General features: G+C 47.1%; 1 protein-coding gene across 7 annotated transcripts; it reads right to left on the bottom strand.

Moving 5' to 3' along the window:
* Window positions 1–602: 602 nt before the first annotated feature.
* On the bottom strand, window positions 603–17,867 carry Ddx24 (DEAD-box helicase 24). Of its 7 annotated transcripts, none has more exons than XM_063262243.1 (10): window positions 17,719–17,781; window positions 17,305–17,463; window positions 15,665–16,387; window positions 11,191–11,697; window positions 10,294–10,447; window positions 9,521–10,036; window positions 8,428–8,503; window positions 3,578–3,766; window positions 2,458–2,587; window positions 603–1,081 (listed from the first exon to the last, which is right to left on the bottom strand). In XM_063262243.1, the coding sequence occupies exons 3-10, from the start codon at window positions 16,380–16,382 to the stop codon at window positions 816–818; spliced, it is 2,556 nt and encodes an 851-aa protein (XP_063118313.1). In that variant the 5' UTR covers window positions 16,383–16,387; window positions 17,305–17,463; window positions 17,719–17,781; the 3' UTR covers window positions 603–815. The 7 variants fall into 7 exon arrangements, with proteins under 7 accessions (XP_063118313.1, XP_063118314.1, XP_006240545.1 ...); XM_063262244.1 differs by having other exon boundaries at window positions 17,342–17,463; window positions 17,719–17,767; XM_006240483.3 differs by lacking the exon at window positions 17,305–17,463 and having other exon boundaries at window positions 17,464–17,803.
* Window positions 17,868–19,649: the final 1,782 nt, after the last annotated feature.

A 19,649-nucleotide genomic window follows, 5' to 3' on the forward strand; every position in this document is an offset into this window, starting at 1 on the left:
TATTGTATTTAAGTCCACAGGAATCCTCAAAGCAAACATCGGAAGCAGGCCCATGAACCTGTCTCAAAGTCCAGGCCGAACGGAGCTTCTCCCAGGCATAAGTGAGTTACACAGCCAGACTGACCATGAGCTGGGCAGCATGGGTGGCTGTTCCTGCACTGTATGTACACTAGCACCATGTGCACACTAGGCCCCAGTGTAAGACTGGAGGCCTCTGGTTCTGAAGCTCTGGAGCAATCGTGGCCAGCACTGTGAGGCAGGGAGTCCAGAACAGACAGAGAATCTGTTATACAAAAGACCACATGGATTCATGTCCAGGAGCTTGGGCCAAATCCCTGCAGATCTGTGAGTTGAGGGCGGTCAACAAGATGTTCCCTGTCCATCTTCCAGGACAGCTTAGGTAAGCTGCAGAGGGCAGTGTGACAGAGCACAGGAGCTGGTAGTATGCTGTGAAGGACAGGGACATGTGCAGAAGACCTGACAGCACTGTGATACAGGGACTCATGGCCAGGGGCCCATGACACCATTTCCTTATCAAGAAAACAGCATTCTGTCCGCCCAGGGGAAATCTCAGCCGATGATAAACCATAACACCCTCAGGATGACTCTGACTCCTCCTTTGTTTAATGTGGGAAATAAGGGGACCGCAAGAAGCCTGCGCACACTGATACAGACACGGCGCTGCCTACCACACTCACTCCACAACAGTGTGCAGGAGGTCTGCCCAGGTGGATGGTGGTGTGAAGGGTAGGGAGGGGAGGCCTTCACAGACAACGGAAGGATGTCACTCAACAGTCACTACACTGACCAGGTAGTTAGCTTGTGCTAGAACTTGGCTGTGGTGGTGCCTGGTGTTCTTTTGGCTTCTTTCTCCTCCTCTTTTGCCTGGAGAGGCAGCTCAGTGCAGACTCGACATTCCTGGGGGCCACCACAGGCTGAGGCGGCCTGCCAGACTGTGTGGGGTACCTGGTCTTCAGGTTCTCCTGAAAGAGTGGCTGGGAGAGCAGATGGCGTAGCTCCTGCTTCAGAATCTTCATCTGCTTCTGCCGCCGGCGCTCCTCTTGCTGGTCAGCTTTTCCTCCTTGAGACACACAAGTATAAGACCATGTTTACACACAAATATTTTCTTTAAATTAAGCTGTGCTGGCTTGAGAGTTCAGACCATAAGTGGATAACTCCTGTTTAGGAGGGATACAGTAGACCACCGTCCTTCACAGTTCAGGAAACCAGTAAAGACAGAAACTCCTCCATTTACAGGTAAGGCAACTCAGGCTTAGAGTCCCATAACAGTCACAGAGCGAAGTGTCAGAGATCAGAACTCACATCTGATTGAAGTCTACTGTCCTACTTCTGTAGCCACACACTGCTACCTGGGGTAGGCTGACCACAAATTCCTAGGGAGACGGTAGCCCACCAATGCTGTAAGTGCACACAGAGGTGGACACAGCCCAACCCCACCCAAGCCTGACCTCAGCAAGGAAAGGTAGGGGCTCACATCTCTACTTGAGCTCCAGCTTGAGCTCCAAGGAGAAGCACACTATTGGCAACTCCTGGCTCCTACACTGAGCAGCAGTCTGCCTGAGAACTTGCTCACTGGGTACTGAGAAGTCAACACCTCAGTTGAACTGCCCTGCTGGTGTGGAAGAAGGGGTACCAGCCATAAATGCTGTCATAGGCCCAGATGCAGTTTTCAGCTCTGCTATGCAGGGCCATGCAGCCCCTCACCTCTATTCTCTTCCTTGGCTTCTGGCCCACAGACAGAAGAGGATTTAGGCAATGCCTGGCAGTAGAGCTATTCTGATGTACAAATTCCTTTTCTCTGTGAGCCTTTTGCTTTGTTTTTTGTTTTTTTTGAGATAAGTTTCTCTATGTAGCCCTGGCTGGCCTTGAACTCACAGAGATGTACCTGCCTCTGCTGGGGTTAAAGGCAAGTCTACCACTGCCTGGCTCTCTGTAGTTTTTATTAATTTATCCCTCTTTTTCCCTCATGTAAAAGGACAGTAGCTCCTACTAAATTCATGCCAAGCAACTGAAGAAGTTAGATGGGACACGAAGGTGCTGTGCTGCTCAACATTAACTACCATAAGTAACTACTTAGCAGTGTCAATGCCTCCTATTTTTCAAGCATAAGTGCATCCAGTTTAGTTTCCTTTACTCAACCTTGTCAGGAGGTAGGGAGTTTCTTACCTGTCTTATAGATGAGGGAAGGAAGAGGCACAGCAAAGGCTAATCATACAGTAAAAGGACAGGCTGCATTAACAAGGATACTCTGCTTGTGATCTACCCCTAGTCATGGAGTCCAAGGGCCGCCCATATGAGGCAGTCAGACAAGAGAGGCCAAGGCATCTGGCCCATACAAAATAAGCAGCCATAAGAAAAGGGAGCCTGACTCCAGTAGCTTACCGGGGTGAACCAGGTAAAGGAAAGGGGGAAACAAACACCCGCCCAGGCAGGCACCTTTGTACATCTCTTCTTCTAGTTCAATCTCCAGGGCCGCCGCTGCTTGCTCGATCCATGAGTTGTGCAAACAAGCCTGGAAGTTCCGGTATTCAGCTTTTTCAATCTGCCGGGCTAGACGGATCCGCTCCTGAGGGGGCAGTGACACAAAAGAGTCATGTGATAAGGGGCTGGGCCTCTCAGCAAGCTTACTGAAGCAGTTTTTAAACTGCAATGTGGCCAGTGAGCAGTGAGAACCAACACAGATCCTACAAACCCTTGCTAACAGCCCAGGTGACCATCACGACCACAGAAGCCCGCCTGCACCTCCTTAGAGCTCTGTCCCAGTGAGCTTGTCTCCCCTTTCCTCAGTCCTTTCTCATGGGTGTTGAGGTCCCACTGCAGTGACGACGCTGTGCTTATCCTGACACGGAGAGACCGTGTGTAGTGGGAATAAGCATGGAAGTGGGGTGACTTCCAGGAGCCTTACCAGGAATTCTCTACAATCCCGCTCTCTACCAGCCCCATCTAAATCCTCACACAACCAACATTCATGCCAAAGTGCTCACATACCCTTAAATCGCCCCTTGTTTTCACGCCCTCAATGCCCGTATCTCCCATCTTCTCTTCACCCTCATCTCTGCAGTAGAACGAAGGCTCTGCTCCCCACATCATAACCACACACCTATCGGGCCCATGCTTCACAGACACCTCACTGTGCTGGGGGCTTACCCTACACACACACTGGTGAGCCTCGGGAAAACACCCCATATTACACCCTAATACACTGGGGCCCGGGGTACCCAGACATCACAGCGGATGCTCCTGAGCCTTACGGTCCCTGCTTCAGGGAGCACCAGGCCTTCAGCATTCACCTCCCTGTTCACAGCTCCCTGACAGATGTCTCTGTGGCTGAGCTCTGGAGCAGAAGCAGGTGGAGATTTCAGGACCAGATATCAAAGTGAATGAGGGGCAAAACGCAGACTTTTCTAGTCACTCCCCCTTTCTGACTTTCTCCTAGAGCTGGCACTTCCAGCCTTTTAACAAAAGCCACTGTCTAGCCACTGGCAGAACCATTTCTCAGTTCCCTAGGGTAAGGTGCTCTGTGAGGAGGCGGTGCACTGGAATTTAATATGTTTACCTTGACCATGTCCATGTACTTTGACTGCACTGGGAACAGTGGGATGTCCTCATCTTTCTTGAGAGTTTTGTAAATCTTCTTGAAGTTGATCACATCCTCAGGCCCAATCAGCATCAAGCTGAGGCCTTCACTGGTAGCACGAGCCGTCCGACCGCTTCGGTGGATATAAATCTCCGAGGTGCGAGGCACCTGCCAAAGCAGCAACAAGGGTCAGCACGCAGACAGACAGTGCCCAACAAGGGTCAGCACGCAGACAGACAGTGCCTAACACCGCTCTTTCCCTCAGGGCACACCCAAAACTGGCTCTGTTCTCGGAGGGACAGAAAATTTACCCGTACATGCTGACACTCAGACTGTGCTTAAGTCGACAGTCTACCCACTGTACAGGTTCTACCCCACCCCCATGGCCTCCAAAATGGTCCAGCTCTTCATACTCAATCTGATTGTTTTTCTCGTCTTCTCCACTCTCACTCCCCTTGTGACCAATACCATCTACTTCAGTCTCCACTTGGAAACCCCACAGACTCCTCAGCTCGGCATGACCAGTGATGGTACATTTATAACCAACAGTTACTGAGTGGCTGCTTTAAGCCAACCAATCACAAAATACTTCGTATGTGTTCGTTTGAATGAGAAGTTCTCTGTTAAGTTTCAGGTATTTGAACACTTGGTCCCCAACTGGCAACTGTGTTTTTGAGGCCTAGGAGGCATCACCTTGCTGAAGAAGTTGTCACTGGAGGCCAGGCTTTGAGCTCACAAAAGCTGGATACCATTTCCAGCACTCGCTCTCTGCTTCCTATTTCCAGCTGAGCTCGCAGCTGCTGCTCCACCCACTCCCACCTGTTAGCTCCACTCCCCGTCATGAGCTCACACCCTCTGGAACCCTGTGGAACCGTGAGCTAAATAAGTCGATTCTTCTCTAAGCACCCTGATCACACTGTTTTACCACAGCAACAGAAGTGTGATAAAGACTATTATCCTAGTCATATGAAATACTTCATCACTGTCTACATATTATAGACGCGGAAACTACAGAACACTCAGATCCACCACTTCCTCTAGGTTATCCAACTCCATGACCACGTTAACCCAGGATGACCTGTATAGCAGGTGTGCTGTCCACAAGCACGTGACATGGGTACCTGTGCCCTCTTCCCTGACTCCTGTAACCACCACCACTAATGAAGTGCAGCAGGCTCAGTAACACTACGAACCGTTTACCATGATTCTAGAAATGAGATTTGCCATTCTTCATCAAGGGCCAGCTCCTTCCCATGACTCTCTAGCTGCAGCCACCTGCTCCCAGCTTACTCTGCAGGCTCAGAAACTACTCACCTACTCCCTTCCCAACCAAGTCCTGTGCTCTCCCCAGGCTAAGTAACCCTGTGCTTGCTAGGTTTTCTCAATTTGATGAGAAATGCTGCCATCAGAATGAGCGGCCTATAGATAAGCCTGTGGGCATTTTCTCCATTTATGGCAGATGGAACAGGACCCAGCCTCAGTGAAATCACTGTGGCAATGCCCCTTGGACAGGAGGGCCTGGGTTGTATTAAGCAAACTGAGTAACCCATGAGGAACAAGGCAGTAAGCAGCACTCCTCTGTGGTCTCATCTTCAGTTCCTGCACCGACTTCCCTTCATGCAGACATAAGCTGTAAGGTCAAACAAACCTTTCCTTCCCAAGTTGCTTTTGGTCATGGTATGTAGCATAGCAGCAGAGCCCTAAGACATACCCCAAGCATGCTCCCTCCATACATTACCTGTCCCCCTCTGCATGTCCCAACCTCTCCATCCCAGAATGCCAGCATCTTCTAGAAAGCACTCAGCGCCCTCTCAAATTGTATCACATGTGGTAATTTTCTAATATCTCCTGCCTCATGTTATGGTGGGGGCCACATCTCATTGCTCCTCTACAGGATGTGGTGAATTCTTAGGGCTGGGACTGTACTGTGTGGTGATGACATCTACAGCAGACCCAGTCCCTCTATCACAGAAATGTGCTACTCTGAAATCTACACCCTCAAAAGATTTTTAAATGCAACGAAATTAAAGATGAAAAGCACTAAAAACATCCTACTAGAAGCCGGACTTTCCACACTTACAGTGTCAGGTGTCACCATTCACTCAACTCAGCTCTCAAAACAACCCTCAGGGCAGGAGTGGGTGCCGCTTCCAGCCTACAGGTGACATACAGAAATGAATGGTCCCAAGTACCTGTGTGTGTGGAGAGCCAAAGATGGAGTCCAAGTGTCAGAACCTCCTTCCCAGCCGTGGGATGGTCTGCAGCCACACTCACCACCTTAACCAGTTGCTAGAACATATTTCAGGGTGTGAAGGGGCCTCTGTGTTTTAAATCTGACTGCCAGTTTCTGGTGATAGTCACAGCATCCCTTATGAATATTTAGGAGGATGCAAAGCAGATGTAAATATGTGAAACCATACCTCAGCGGGCATGCCCTCAGTGGGGGAGGGCTCTCACCTGCCCAAAGCTATGGACACTAAAGCATCAGAGTGGTGCTCAATTCCTGGCAGCAGGATCTGGAGCCCACGCTTCCAGCTACAACTACATGGTACTGTTGGTTTGTCACAATCACTAACGTTACTGCTACTACTGACCTGGAACATGTAGTCAGTGTTTCCAACTGGCTGCCCAAGCTCTTTACCTTTGTGCCCTACTAACCCAGAGATGCACAACCCTGTCATTTACAAAATGAGAAAACCAAGGGATACAAACTATTTATTGAAGGTCACACAGCCAGGATTTAGCCAAGGGCAGTCTTAAGTTCACTGCCCTTGAACTGCACAGCAGCCATTTAACACACAGCTGTGTGTGAGGAGTCCTACAGACCCCCCTGCACACACACACCCCAAAAAAACTCCAGGGTATTGCCAAGACTAACTGTTGCTCTCCACAAGCTGACGGTAAAGCCCTTCTGCTGAAGGCCACACCTACAGAATTCACTGAACATGGAGAAGTGGAGGTGCTGCCTACCTAGAACCTTCCTAGAACTACTCGAATCCCTATGTACCAGTGCTATGTGGACTAATGTCCACAGTATGAGAAAGTACTCTGCATGTTACCAGAAGAAAAAGGTAAATAGCAACCCAGCTACCAACCCCTCCATCTACCATGGTGACCTGCAAGAGTGGCACAAACACTGTGGGAGTGACTGGCCGTATGGGACTGGAATCAAGGCCCACACCTTGAGACAGAACCCATGTCTGACACTGCTAGGCAGCCAAGAAACTGACACATACCCAGGGGCAAACCAAATACTACTGTTCTGTTAAAGGAACACAGCAGCTAAATGGCTCTTTAATAGCATCCTCCTCCTGTACTCACAGAGCAGTGTCTTGCTCAGCTATCATCAATAAGAAGCTTTCTCCTGAAGCAGATGGGAACAAATACAGACACACAACTGGACACTGGAACATTAAGTCTTAGTGAGATGTCTCCATCAAATTCCTCCTCTCAGGGCTCAGGAAACATTGTGGAAGAGGAAAAGTGGAAAGACTGTACAAGTCAGCAGGTATGGAAGACACAAGGAAATGAGGCCTTCCTGACACAACAGGACCGACACACGTGTGAACTCAGAGACCGAAGCAGCATGCACAGGGTCCGCACAGATCTAAGATCTAAGCCAAGGGCCCTAGGGCCGAGAAGAGGGGTGAATACAAGCCCCCATCCCCAACCCGGAGGCTATCTGTCTTCGACTGACAACCCCTGGCATAAGAAAAGTTAGTTTTCTCCAGCAGTCTCACTGGGTATACAAACCACGCTTAGGGTCAGGCCCCAGGCCCCGCAGTACACGGCCAACACAAAATGAACTTGACAGTATTTTCAGAGATTTCCTCTTCTTCTTCTTCTTCTTCTTTTTGGTCTTAAAATGCTCCCCTCCTTCCCTTTACAGGTTTTTGTTTATATATTATGGTTTCTGATTCTGTGGTTTTCTGGGATTTTGTGTATGGGAGTGTGTGCCTTTGTATCTGTGTGTCTCTTGTATTTTACAGTTGGACTCTGGCTTGTTTGCTTTGCTTTGCTTTGTTTCAGTTGCCTATTTTGTAAAGAGAGAGAAAGAAAAAGTACAGATGTGGGTGGGTAAGGAAGATGGGAGGTGGGGAAGATCTGGGATGACCTGGGGGAGAGGAACTGTGATCAGAATATAGTGTATAAAAAAAATCCATTTTCAATAAAAACTAAAATTATTAAAAATCCTAAGCCAAAATTATGTCGCTGTGGTCTATCCCCACCAAAACTCATGCTGAAGCTAAATTCTTTGGTGTTACAAGTACAGCAGTGTTAGGAGGGGCCTAGTGGGAGGTGTCTGTGGATGGGACAGAAAGAGAACTAGAGTTCTTGCTCTCCAGGGTCTGGACTGGCATGAGACACACGCCAAGGCTGTCTCCCTCCTGCTTACCTCCTGCTTGTCCTTCCACCAAGGCTCCCACAGAAGCTGAGCGGATGCTGGTGACACGCCCTTGGATTTTGCAGCCCCAGAATCAATAGGCACACCCTCTTTAAAAATTACCATGTTTAAGGCATTCTGTCATAGTGACAGAAAACACTAAGCTCACACTTTCATCTGTCGATATCGAGTAGCCTGAAGAGAAAGGCTACTTGATAGGGCTCTCACCAAGTATCTGAAGAGCAGTAACAGTGAGCACTGATGCTAATGAGAACCTGTTACAAGGAACCTGAGGAGGAATATTCCTCCCCTCTGCTCGACTTCTGCTTTAACATTTCCTCATTCACTGCAGGGGTGGGACAGGGGATGAGGAGCAGGGGTGTGTGTGTGACAGGGGATGGGATGCAGGGGTGTGTGTGTGTAGCATTAACACCAAGAGCTGTACCTGGTAATGGATGACATGCTGAACTTTAGGAATATCCAGACCCCGAGCTGCCACGTCTGTTGCCAAGAGAACACAGCTGTGTGGAAATAAGCACACCATAATTATAAATAACAGTAGTTATCAGTCAGCTCAGCACCTGCTAAGCTCTCCACACTACAGCCCTACCAGGTAATACTAGTATCTCACTTCTACAATCAAGAACCCGAGACTGAGAGATTCACTTTCCATGGTGTGAACATGGCTAGTCTGTTGTGAAATCAGGACCCCAAATCTGGGTCTTACTGTCTCAAGCACATGCTGTGTTCTGTGCTGTGAATGAAGTGAAGCCATATCCATTCTGGGTCACCGTCCTTGTCTCCTAATACCTTCTCGCTATTCTCCGCCATCCTGAGAGACTGCCTCACTCTTCCTAGACAGACACCATATGCCCACTCCCTGCACCACTGGTTCACAGGCAGATGGACAAACATGGAGAGATGAGCCATGGGCTCTGGAGTCTGACAGAAATCTGAGACCCAGCCTGTCATTTCCATGTTGTAGGAGTCATCTGATCATCTAACGAAGTGAGAAGAGCAACGGAAATAAGCAGTAGTGGGTCACTGTGGTTACGGAAGGCCACCCTGGCAGGCACTGCCCACACTTTCCCTGCACTGCTCCCAGTCACTCCATTCTTGCAACCCCACGCCTGTCACCCTACATGTGAGGCAGTGAAGCACAGGCATGCTGGCTATCTTGACCAGCGAGGAAGTGAAGGGGTCAGGATCTGCTCTCAGATACTCTGGTTCTGGAGGCTGTGCTCTCTCAATCACAACCTATTCTGTTGCTTCCAAGGATGCTAAAAGTTAAGGGGATGCCCAGGACTTCGTTTATTGTCTAATTACTGGAAGTCTCTGTAACAACATTAATAGCAAAAAAACGCAATGAATGAATGACTTTGCCAAATACAGAGATAAAATTAAGGAAAAAAGAGCTAGCCTGCCTTGTGCTGCTAGGGTACCTATGACAGAAGGTGGAGTCCCTAGTTCCCTGCCCCACTGCCCTCCTGAGCACAGTGGCTCATGGTTCAAGGCCTCTGGAGACAGACTTCACTTACTCTTCCAGCCGAGCAAACTGCTCCAGGTTTCTGAGCCTTTGCTTCTGGTGCATGCAGGCATGCAGGGTCAGTGGCATGATATCCAAGACCTTGAGGAGCCCAGAGAGGCGTTTGATGCAAGAGATGCTGTTGGCAAATACCAGGCTACGACCTGGGTACTGCATGAGAAAATAGTAGAGATACAAGTCTTTCTCATCTGTCTCGCAGTGGATCTTGGTCTCCGTCAGCGTCTCCACTGTGCCCTCATTCCTTGTGAGGTCAATGACTTTCGGTTTGCCCCGCATGCCAATCTTCTGCATGAGAAGGTCAAGTTTGGCAGTTTTATCCATTTTCTTCACGTGTTTCTTATGAAGGATTCGTGCAGGAGCTTGGTGTACCAAGGTTAGTGTGGCAGAAAAAACAAGAGTTTGGCGATTGGGGTTGTACTGGGAGTCATTTAGCATCTCTAGCAGCTGAGAGAGTTCAGCAAAATGGTCTTTCTCAACCATCCGATCAGCCTCATCTATGACCAGGCACCTGCAGGGAAGGAAACCTCTATAAGACATCCTGCTTCCACCCCACTTGCATGTTTTCATCCGTGGTGCACACAGCACCCTGCCATCACTTCTAGGCACCCATTAACTTTTCTCATGCATGCTCAGTTTTTGAGAAGAGGGCCCGGATGGCCACAAGATTCTGTAATAGTGAGAAAGCATTGCACACACCAACCATGCAGCCACCTCAGGCTTACTTCAGAGATGGTTAAGGGGGAAGGGGGAGGGGCCACCTCTCACCTGAGCTGCCGAAGGTTACTCAAATGAGGGTGTTTTTCTTTGATTAACTCCCAGAGCCGACCAGGGGTGGCGATCACAATCTCAGGATGGCGGTTCAGCATCCTTTGCTGTTTCTGTGTGGACATTCCACCGACTAAAATTGCTGTATTGATCCCTACAGGACAGAAACCAACAGATACTGTCATTCCCTCTGGCTGCTCATCCTATGGATCAGCACGCACTACCCAGCACAGCTTTCTATGCCAAGGAAATGCTGCCACAGTTGGCCTGTCCTGACTTTTAGAGGCTTACCAAGTAGTCTGCACTTTGTGGTCTGGACCCTGTCTACTTTGCCATTTCTTCCCATTCTCTCCTTAACCACAACAGAAAGGCTGCATTTGAACCTCGTCACTTATTTCCAGAGCTCTGAAGGTGAGCAGTGTTGGACCAGAATGCTGGGAAGGATGTTTATGATGTGACACGCTATAAGGAGCCCTTTAGGGTCTGGTGTGTCTTCTCTCTAAGAGAGAATCGCTCTGGAGCCGTTGGATAGAAGTGAACTCACATGCTAACACAGCTGAGGCACTGAGCAAGTACGCTGGGCTTGAAGAACTCAGCCCTGCAATGTGGCTCTAGTTACGATAAACACCACACTGTGAAAACCTTTCCCTGAGGAACAGAATTATGCTTCTATCTCAAAGCAGGGACCTTTTGTTCTTAAAAGGTCCGGCTACTCACAAACATGTTATAGATCTGGTCCCCTTGAGGAAATTAAACACCTATCGACTGATTTCTAAAGGACTTAATAGTCCAGCAGATGAGAACACTCCCCTAGGACAGGAGCCACAACTCTTACTCTTGTCATCTGGCATTCAGAGACCTGCTTAGAAACAGTTACTAAGTGAAACTAAATCTCACCTGTAAACTTGGCCACAGCATCAATGTGTTGTCTGACCTGGACAGCCAGCTCTCGGGTAGGAGTCAGGACCAGTCCAAGCAGAGGGCGCCTTGGGTGTACTTTATAAACAGCAATTTGGTCACACAACTCCTGCTTTAACTTTCCAGCCTGCTCTTCATCCAACTTTTCTTCTCTGTCCTTACTTTGCTTTTCCTCGACTAAGGAAGAAGGCCCTTCACCAGCATCATCATCACAGAAGAGCCCTGCCTGGGCTGAGGCAGCAGAAGCGCCAGCCTTGGCTGTGGCCTGGACCCCAGAGTCACTGGGCTGTGCTTCAGTCTCAATTGTGGCCTCTTCAGGCAATACTCCAGACTTCGCTCCATCCTTGCAAGGTGAGCCACGATGGGCTGCAGCTCCTAACCTCGGTGGCACTCCAGCGCTACTTGGGATGGGTGGAGCCTTCATCTTATGCCACTGCAACACTGAGTGAATCATCGGGATGGCAAAAGCCAGCGTTTTCCCGCTTCCTGAGAAGTAAAGCAAGACCAACAGAAATCCATGATGCGCAAGTCATTGTTTGAAGTTCCTGCCTTTGCATAGAAATAAGGAAACCTCAAAGAGTCACGTGCCTCCCTGACTGACCCAAAGCACCAGCACTCTACACAGGTCCTCCAGCACAGGGATAGCACGCATGGTGCAGTGTGAAGTCACCAGAGACACCAAAGTGAGGAAACCATAAAAGCCTGAAGGGTCAGTCTTGTCCTGTGGAGAATCTGTACAGCACATATCCCTAAGACCCTTTTCAGTGAAGGAAGGAATAAAATAAATCACTCTTTTCAGAAATCTAAACATGTTTGACTTTATGCGTGAGTGTTTTCAAACTGACCTCTGAAGGCATAATGGAGCCCATAACACCTAAGGGTCAACCCAGGAATTAGAAGTAGAGATTTTCTCCTTAACTCATTTTACTTTCTGCATTTCAGCTACTCATGGTCACTTATGGTCCAAGAAGTTATTAAACTGATAATCCCATAAATAAGGATTTCAAAAGTTTTAAGCCATATATCACTCCAAATAGTAAGGGGACTCGAACACTGCCTGGCGCCATCTACACAAGACAGGAGTCTTCCTTCTGTCCCACTATAAATGTTACCCACCCATGAATATTATCAGACTATGCGCCCTGCTTATGTTCAGGTAGCTCTTACTTTATCTACTGGTCCTACCACCTGAGAGTAGTTACCCCAATGAGCAACTCAGACAGGCTAGAGCTAGAAGCTGTAAAGTGTTTTTCTCGAAATTCTCGAACTTAGAGAAAAAAAAGTCATGAATTGGTTACTAAGATCTACAATATGAATGAATGTTCTTTCCATGAAATTGTAAAGAAGTTTATGTTAGTTTTGCTGTTATATCAATCTGCAGAAAGTATGACCATGGAGCATGAATGCTCAAGATATAAACACATTCAATCTATAAATGTTCAGGGGAAACAATACAAACAGGGTTCAGCAGTATCTATCTCATCTGTGTTTGGGGGATCTTCTAGGGGACCTGAAAGGTGTCCTTCCTGGATACTGAAGTTGCCAGGTAAGAATGCCCCAGACAAAGTCAATGCACCAGCTCTGGAAGAAAAACAGTCCCAGCCATTAGCTTCGGAGAGCTCCGATGGGGACGGGCCAAATGGGCCAGTGAGACGGCTCAGCTCAGCCGGTGCCACTTAAGTCTGAGCACCTGAGGCCACTCCCAAGATCTACATGGTGGGAGTTATGAACTGACTCCCACAAGTTGTCCTCTGGCCTCTATAAACAGGCCTTGGCTTGCACAAACTTATACATCAATGTATACACATACAGAAATAAATGTTTTTTAAAACTTTGAAAAAAGGGAGAAAAAACTTTTATGAAGTTTTCAAAGAAAATGACAGTTCTAAGTGAAAAATAACCAAACAAGCAAAGCATTAGAAGAAAGAGCTCAAACAAACAAACAAAAAACCACAAAACACCTGGAAAATTTAAGGGAAAAAAAGACAGTAAAAGCCGAAACATAACAGCATCCGTATTTAACAATCTCAGAAAAGTAAAACTGACAATCAGAACTATCTAGAAAAAATTCCTTTAAGACAAAATACAAAACAAAGGCTACTTTTGTGCTATAAAGAATGCAAGCCGAAGTCTTCCAGGCAGACAAAAGATGGTGGTTTAGGAAAAATATCATTCAGCCATGGAAATATCCATCCACATAGGAACTGAAGTGTATCAGAAGTTACAAAAACAAAAGAAACTGTTTTCTTTTTAAACCTCTTTAAAAAAAATTGCTTACAGCAAAACAGTAAAAGCATATTTTAGAATTTCCATCACAAAAACAGAAATACAAAACAAAAAGCACCAAGGAAGGGGAGATGGAAATTAGCCCTTGAGAGGTTCTCATGCCACACATGAGGCACTGTATCACTCGAGGGTAAACTACAGTAGATGCATATGTACAACTTGTGACGTAGTCTGTGACCCTAAAGCAAACACTGAAAGACACAGCAAAGGCCTGGCTACAAGAGAGGAGCCAGACAGTGCCTTGAGTGTATACTGGGTCTCATTCGCAGTTCTGAAATGAAACCCTTGGCACTTTTTGATATGTATATTTAGTTGTGGTATTTAGTTTTCCTCTACATTCCTGGTGTAAGACACAGACGCTCAAAAGGGTCTTTTTGTAAATTAATTAGACTGTGAGCTAAAGACTAATTGTCTCCAGAAAACTGCAAGATAGGAACTGGTGGCTGCAGGGCTGGAATTTCTGCCCGCATGCATGCACACACGCGCGCATGCACGTACAGACACACAGACACACACACACACACACCCCTCCTGACCACCAGAGAGAGGGACTGAAGATCAATCTCCAAAGATGGAGGTTTTTATCAATCATGCTCATATAATGGAAGCCCTATAACACTACAAACAATTTAAAAAGCTTCCAGGCTCGAGACTGCATAAAAAGGTGACATGCCCAGAATGGGTGCACAGAAGCCCTTTGCCCTCTTACTAGCCTCAATGTTTAGCCCTGTCAATCTCTACCAGGCTATTCCCAAGTTATATAGCCTTTAAGCCTGTAAACACTTCTCCATGAAGTCTGGGAGTCATTGAGAAAAGTATTAAACCCTTGGGGGTGGGGGTAACATGGGCTCCTTAATCTGAAGCTGAATAAATCAGGACTAGGGGATGCTCAATAAGGAAGTAGTCTTGTTAAGACTCGGAACAGAGCTTACAGGGGAATGACTTTCATTCCAGGTATGTCAGAAGAGAGCTGCACTATAGGACATCTGACTCCAGTTGAGGTAGAGAAATAGTTGGCTTGGTAAAACCTCAAGAGAACCTGTTCTATCAGAAGTGCATTGTAGTTACAAACATCTTGTTTTCTGTTGTTTTGAGACTGGGTCTACATCTCCCTGGCTGGATTGGAACTTGTTCTGTAGACCAGGTTGACTTCAAACTCACAGACCCTTCTGCTTCTTAAAGGCACTAACCTTCATGGTTTTTGTTTTCAAAAAGTTCCTAATTCAAGTTGAGTACCACAACCCAAACATCCAAATTCCCAAATGCTAAAAATTTTTATACATTCTTAGTGCCACCAAGACCTGCAGGCTTTCTGTTTAAGGAGTGTATGAAATACATGAATTGCATATATAGACTTGGATCCTACCCCTCATGTTTAATATATAAACCTGCTAACAGATTGTCAGCCACATGAAACAAAAAGTTGGATAATATTTTAAGTGGAAAAGAATCACTCAGGGGGAAATGACTAAAAGAAAACAATGCTCTTATTTTAAAATTTAATTCCGTATTTAAAAACCTTCCTGGATAGGAAAGAGCAAGTCCAGGTGAACTCTAACAAATATTTAAGGCTGAGGAAAACACCAATTATTTAAACCCACTCTGATAACTGAAACGACAACACTTCAAGTTAATGAGACCAGTTTAATGCCAACACTACAAGAAAACTACAGATGACTATTCTAATGCCACAGCCGCACTTGACCAAAGCCAGTGATGTATAAACACACTGTGACAAGCTCACTATGTGTGAGGAAAGTCTGGTTCTCACTTTTGGAAATCAATGTAATTTGCTTTATCAGCAGACTAAAACCAAAAACCTACATACCTCAATACATACAATATGAACATGTGTAAAAACTCTGACATGCATTTTTGATTTTAAAAACTCTCGGTAGAGTTGTGAGAGAACACTCTCAATCTGACGCGGTCCAGCTGTGCAGACACAAAGTAGTGTTCTCACCTCCATCTCACCTTGGGCCTCAGAAACAGAGCGGAGTACCAGATTCAAGCAGGACAGATTTCAGCCCAGAGCTGAATGGTTCTAACACCTTCCGTGGCTTTTGTGGCCACATTCCCAACAATCCCCTCTCCTAGTTTCCCAGCCTGTGAGCAACCAAAGGCTGGCTCCAGGAGCTCTACCTAGGGCAGACAGAGCATCCCTTACCTGTCTCAGCAGCTCCAAGGATGTCCAGTTTGTCACGGATGGCAGGGGCCAAAGTCAGCGCTTGGATTGGGGTGGGTGCAGAGAAACCTAGAAAGCTGAGAGCTCGGAGAACAGCCTTGGGTACAAACAGGTCCCTCCAGGCCGACACGTCTGCCTTCTGGTCTTGCACCTCAGGCATCCACGTCTTAGCTTTTTTGGGCACTTTGGGGGCAGTGCTCTGAAAAGTGTCTAATTTTTTTTTCCCTTTGTTTTTCTTCTTTCTTGGAACAGTCTGTGCCAGGCTTTCCGATGTGGCTCCTCCTACCTTCTGATCAGAACACACAGTGATTTCTCCCTGAGCCCCTGGCTCAGAAGCTTTCCCTTCACATTCATCCTGGGCAGCGCTGCCTTCAGCAACGAGGATTGCATCTCTCTGCTTCTTCAATTTGATCTTTTTCTTTGGGGAGCTGGACTCTCCCTCCTCCTCTTCTTCCTCTTCAGACACAGCCTGGGCCTTTCTCTTCTTGGTCGTCTCATCTGAGAACAAACGGGAGGGATTCTTGACTAAGCGGTAATCTGTCAGTTCCTCAAAGCACACCAAGTCATCCATCTGTCCATCTGCAAACAGATTTGGGTCGATCGTCACTTGCTTCCATTTCCCCACAACCTTGATGCCCTTCCTCTGAAATGTGCCACGGCTTGCTGACTTGGGCTTCGATTTTGTCTCCTTCAACTTCATGGTTGCTGAAAAGAAATGCTCTTTTGGGTTAGTGACTGTGGAGCACAGGTTCAAGGGCAACACACACTTTCCTAAAATGTACTCAACCCTGCAAACAGTTGAGGACATGAAGATGGTTTACCCTGCATAGAGAAGATGTTCTCATGCAGAAAATGAAACCCACTCACAGAATAGGTAGTTGGGCTTGGAACAGATGGGACGCAGGCAACAGAGTAAAAAGATACATGAGCTAACTCTGGTTCTGATCCTAGCTCCAACACTTAACTTGTTGCAACCTTCAACCACACTCCCTACTCCTCTCAGAATTTAGTGTTATAATCTTTTTAAATGAGAGGGGTGTGGTACTATCTAATAATATGTAATTTTAAACTGTACACAAAATAATTGAAAGTAAGAAGAGATAGGCTGATGCTTGACCAGTTAGTTACTACAGAAGTCATTTTGAACACGGAGTAAGAGTCTGAGAGAGTGTGGTTTTTTTTTTTTTTTTAAAACAAGTGCACTGTGCTTTCTTCCCTAGTAGAACCAGAGAAGTCCCATTTCTATTCTGGCCTTCGCCAGATAGGTTAAAACCCGGGAAGTCTAGGTTCCAGCCCCAGCACTGTGTAAAACCGTATATAGTGGGTATCCAGCCCTCGGAAACGGAAGTAGGAAGATCAGGAGCTCAAAGCCAGCCTTGGCTACACAAGACCCTGTCTTTAAAGTCTGGAAGGCAGTTATGCATGACTCTATGCATGACTCATCTGAGTGAAAGTGGCTTCACATTGGCCCTCTTTATATGAAAAAGAATATTGTGGAGAGCATTAGGTAAAACTCGATTCAAATCTGGATCCTGGACTTGCCAACTCTGAGTGTTTGCTGAACATCTCTGTGCCTCAGTTTCCTTAACTACAATTTGAGGATAATGAGATATTTATCCCACCTGGGTTGTCATTGAAGAATACGAAATAGTGACGTACATCAAAAATCACTTAACATGGCGTCTGTGTGGAGGCACGTTGACTCGCAGGCAAGGATCGCCCAGCAGTCTCTGGTATGGGACGCAAAGCGACCCCCGACCCCCACCGCACCTCGGACCCACCTTGACGAGAGAACGGGAACGTCACTAGAAATAGGGCGCTGGGAGTGACCTGTACCGCTTCCAAGAGTCCCACGGGCACTATAGCCGATAGAGACTTCAAGGGAGGTTGCTGGGCCTTGATGCTTAAGAGAAGGCGTGAGCCATCGGGAACCAAGGCTGTAGAGACACCTGTGAGTCACTATGCTTCGGAGACAATGGGGAGACATCCGCAGCTAGCCAAGGCCTGCCAGCTCCGGATCCACAAAGAACACTCACCGCGGCAGTATCCTCACACGCCAGACCGCCTGCGCCAACCCGACCCGGAACTGCAGCAGCTCCTGCACTGCAGTTCCGGAGCACAGTTCCGGGGCGGGGCTCCTTGCACGCGTGCGCGTTGCAGAAGGAAGTCCCGCCTTTGTGCGGAAGCGTCTATCTGATTGGCACTCCCACAGGACTTGGGCCGGAACCTGGAGGGCTGGGCTAGGGTGCCCTGCGTAGCCTAGGATACGCTTCCTGTTTATGGCCTTGGCAGTGTTTCGGAGCTGTTTCCTCGACACTAGGGAGCGCAAGTGTCCGCGTAATCTTGGTCTGGTTTGCGTGCAATAGCATGTTATTGAGTAACTGACTACCTGGAGCCTTAAAACATTTCTTTATCTAATTTACAAACCACCCAAGCCTGTATTGAAGGGCCATGTTCTCCGGTTCGGTAGTGCCTTCCTACCTCACAGAACTGGTCAAGATGGAACTGCCTGTCTCAAACGCAACTTTTAGACCCGGACAAAATAGGCTTAAACATTAATTAGATTAAATTAACAAGTTTCTTAAGGGCTATGAGGATACACAAGAATAAGAAAACAGAATAGGAGCCAGATAGTGATGGCACATGCCTTTAGTCCCAGCACTTGGGAGGCAGGAAGATCACTTAAGTTCGAAGCCAGTCTGGTCTAGAGAGCAAATTCCGGGACCTTAGAGTGAAGGAAATCCTGTAAACTACACATCAGAATGTGGTTAACTAGGCAGGAAAAAGCATTCAGAAATCGATAGCAAAAGGACACTTTTAACAAAATGGGCAATAAACCTAAATAAGCATTTCTCAAAAGGTACAAGAAAAGATGCTCAGTGAGCCTCTAGTCAATAGGATAATGGAAACTAGAGCCACAGGTAGACATGGCCTCACTGCAGTGAGAATGCTGACCAGTGCTGACGGACATGACTGTTGGCTAGGGGGCTGTTGGGACAGGGAACGAAGCCTGGCACATCGTTGTGGGATGTAACTAAGTACAGCCATCATGGAAATTCCTGAAGAGTGAGAAACTAGAACTACCATCTGCTCAGAATGTATGCCTGTGACCAGGAATATATCCAAAACAAGTGAAGTCTGTCGAAAAGAGACCCACAGTCCTGCATGCATCAAACACTTCAAGATAGCCAAGAAATGAACAGAGCCATCAGCCAATGAGTGGATTCATTCAGGGAATGTGGTGCTCAAGCAGAGTAGAATAGTATTTGTTCAACCCCTCCACCCCCCAAAAAAAATCAAAACTGAGAACTTCTGCTAGAATGTGGATACAACCAGAGATCACAATGTCAAGTCTAGTAAGTCTGGGCAGAAAAATGGTACTTAATTTGTATGGACACCAACATGGTACAGGACTCCTGCGGACCCTGACAATGTTGGTAATGCACTAAACAGCTATGGAAGTCAGGGACCGGGGAGGATGAGGAGAGAAGAGAAGGGGCAGGTACTTGTTCTAACCAGAAGTGAGAGGTTCCAGTATGAACTGCACCACAGTGTCTACAAATAATAGTCATTCCCTTTATTTTCAAAACGTCGCTACAACTGAGTTTTAATATTTTCCCTTAAAAATGGTAAATGCCTGTGGTCGTAGGCGTGAATAGCTAATGGAAACATAATACAGTCTACATGAATGTTACCACACCACGATGAGCACTGCAGATGTGCACAATTGTGAGTTTTATGTGTCCACTAAAATAAATTATTTTCATTTTTCATGTGAATTCATGAGAAAGTGTGGGTGCACATGTGTGCGCAAGAGTGGAGGCCTGAGGTTAAGTCTCTTCCGCCTTATTGCTTTGAGGTGCAGTCTCTCTCTTAAATCACGCTGGAGTTCTTTAGTATAGGCTCCCATGGTTAACTATTTTTCTCTGAGGTTTCCTGTCTTCTCCATCTGAGGGCTGGAATTAAA

Source organism: Rattus norvegicus, chromosome 6, assembly GCF_036323735.1.
Source record: "Rattus norvegicus strain BN/NHsdMcwi chromosome 6, GRCr8, whole genome shotgun sequence".
Classification (NCBI taxonomy): Eukaryota; Metazoa; Chordata; class Mammalia; order Rodentia; family Muridae; genus Rattus; species Rattus norvegicus.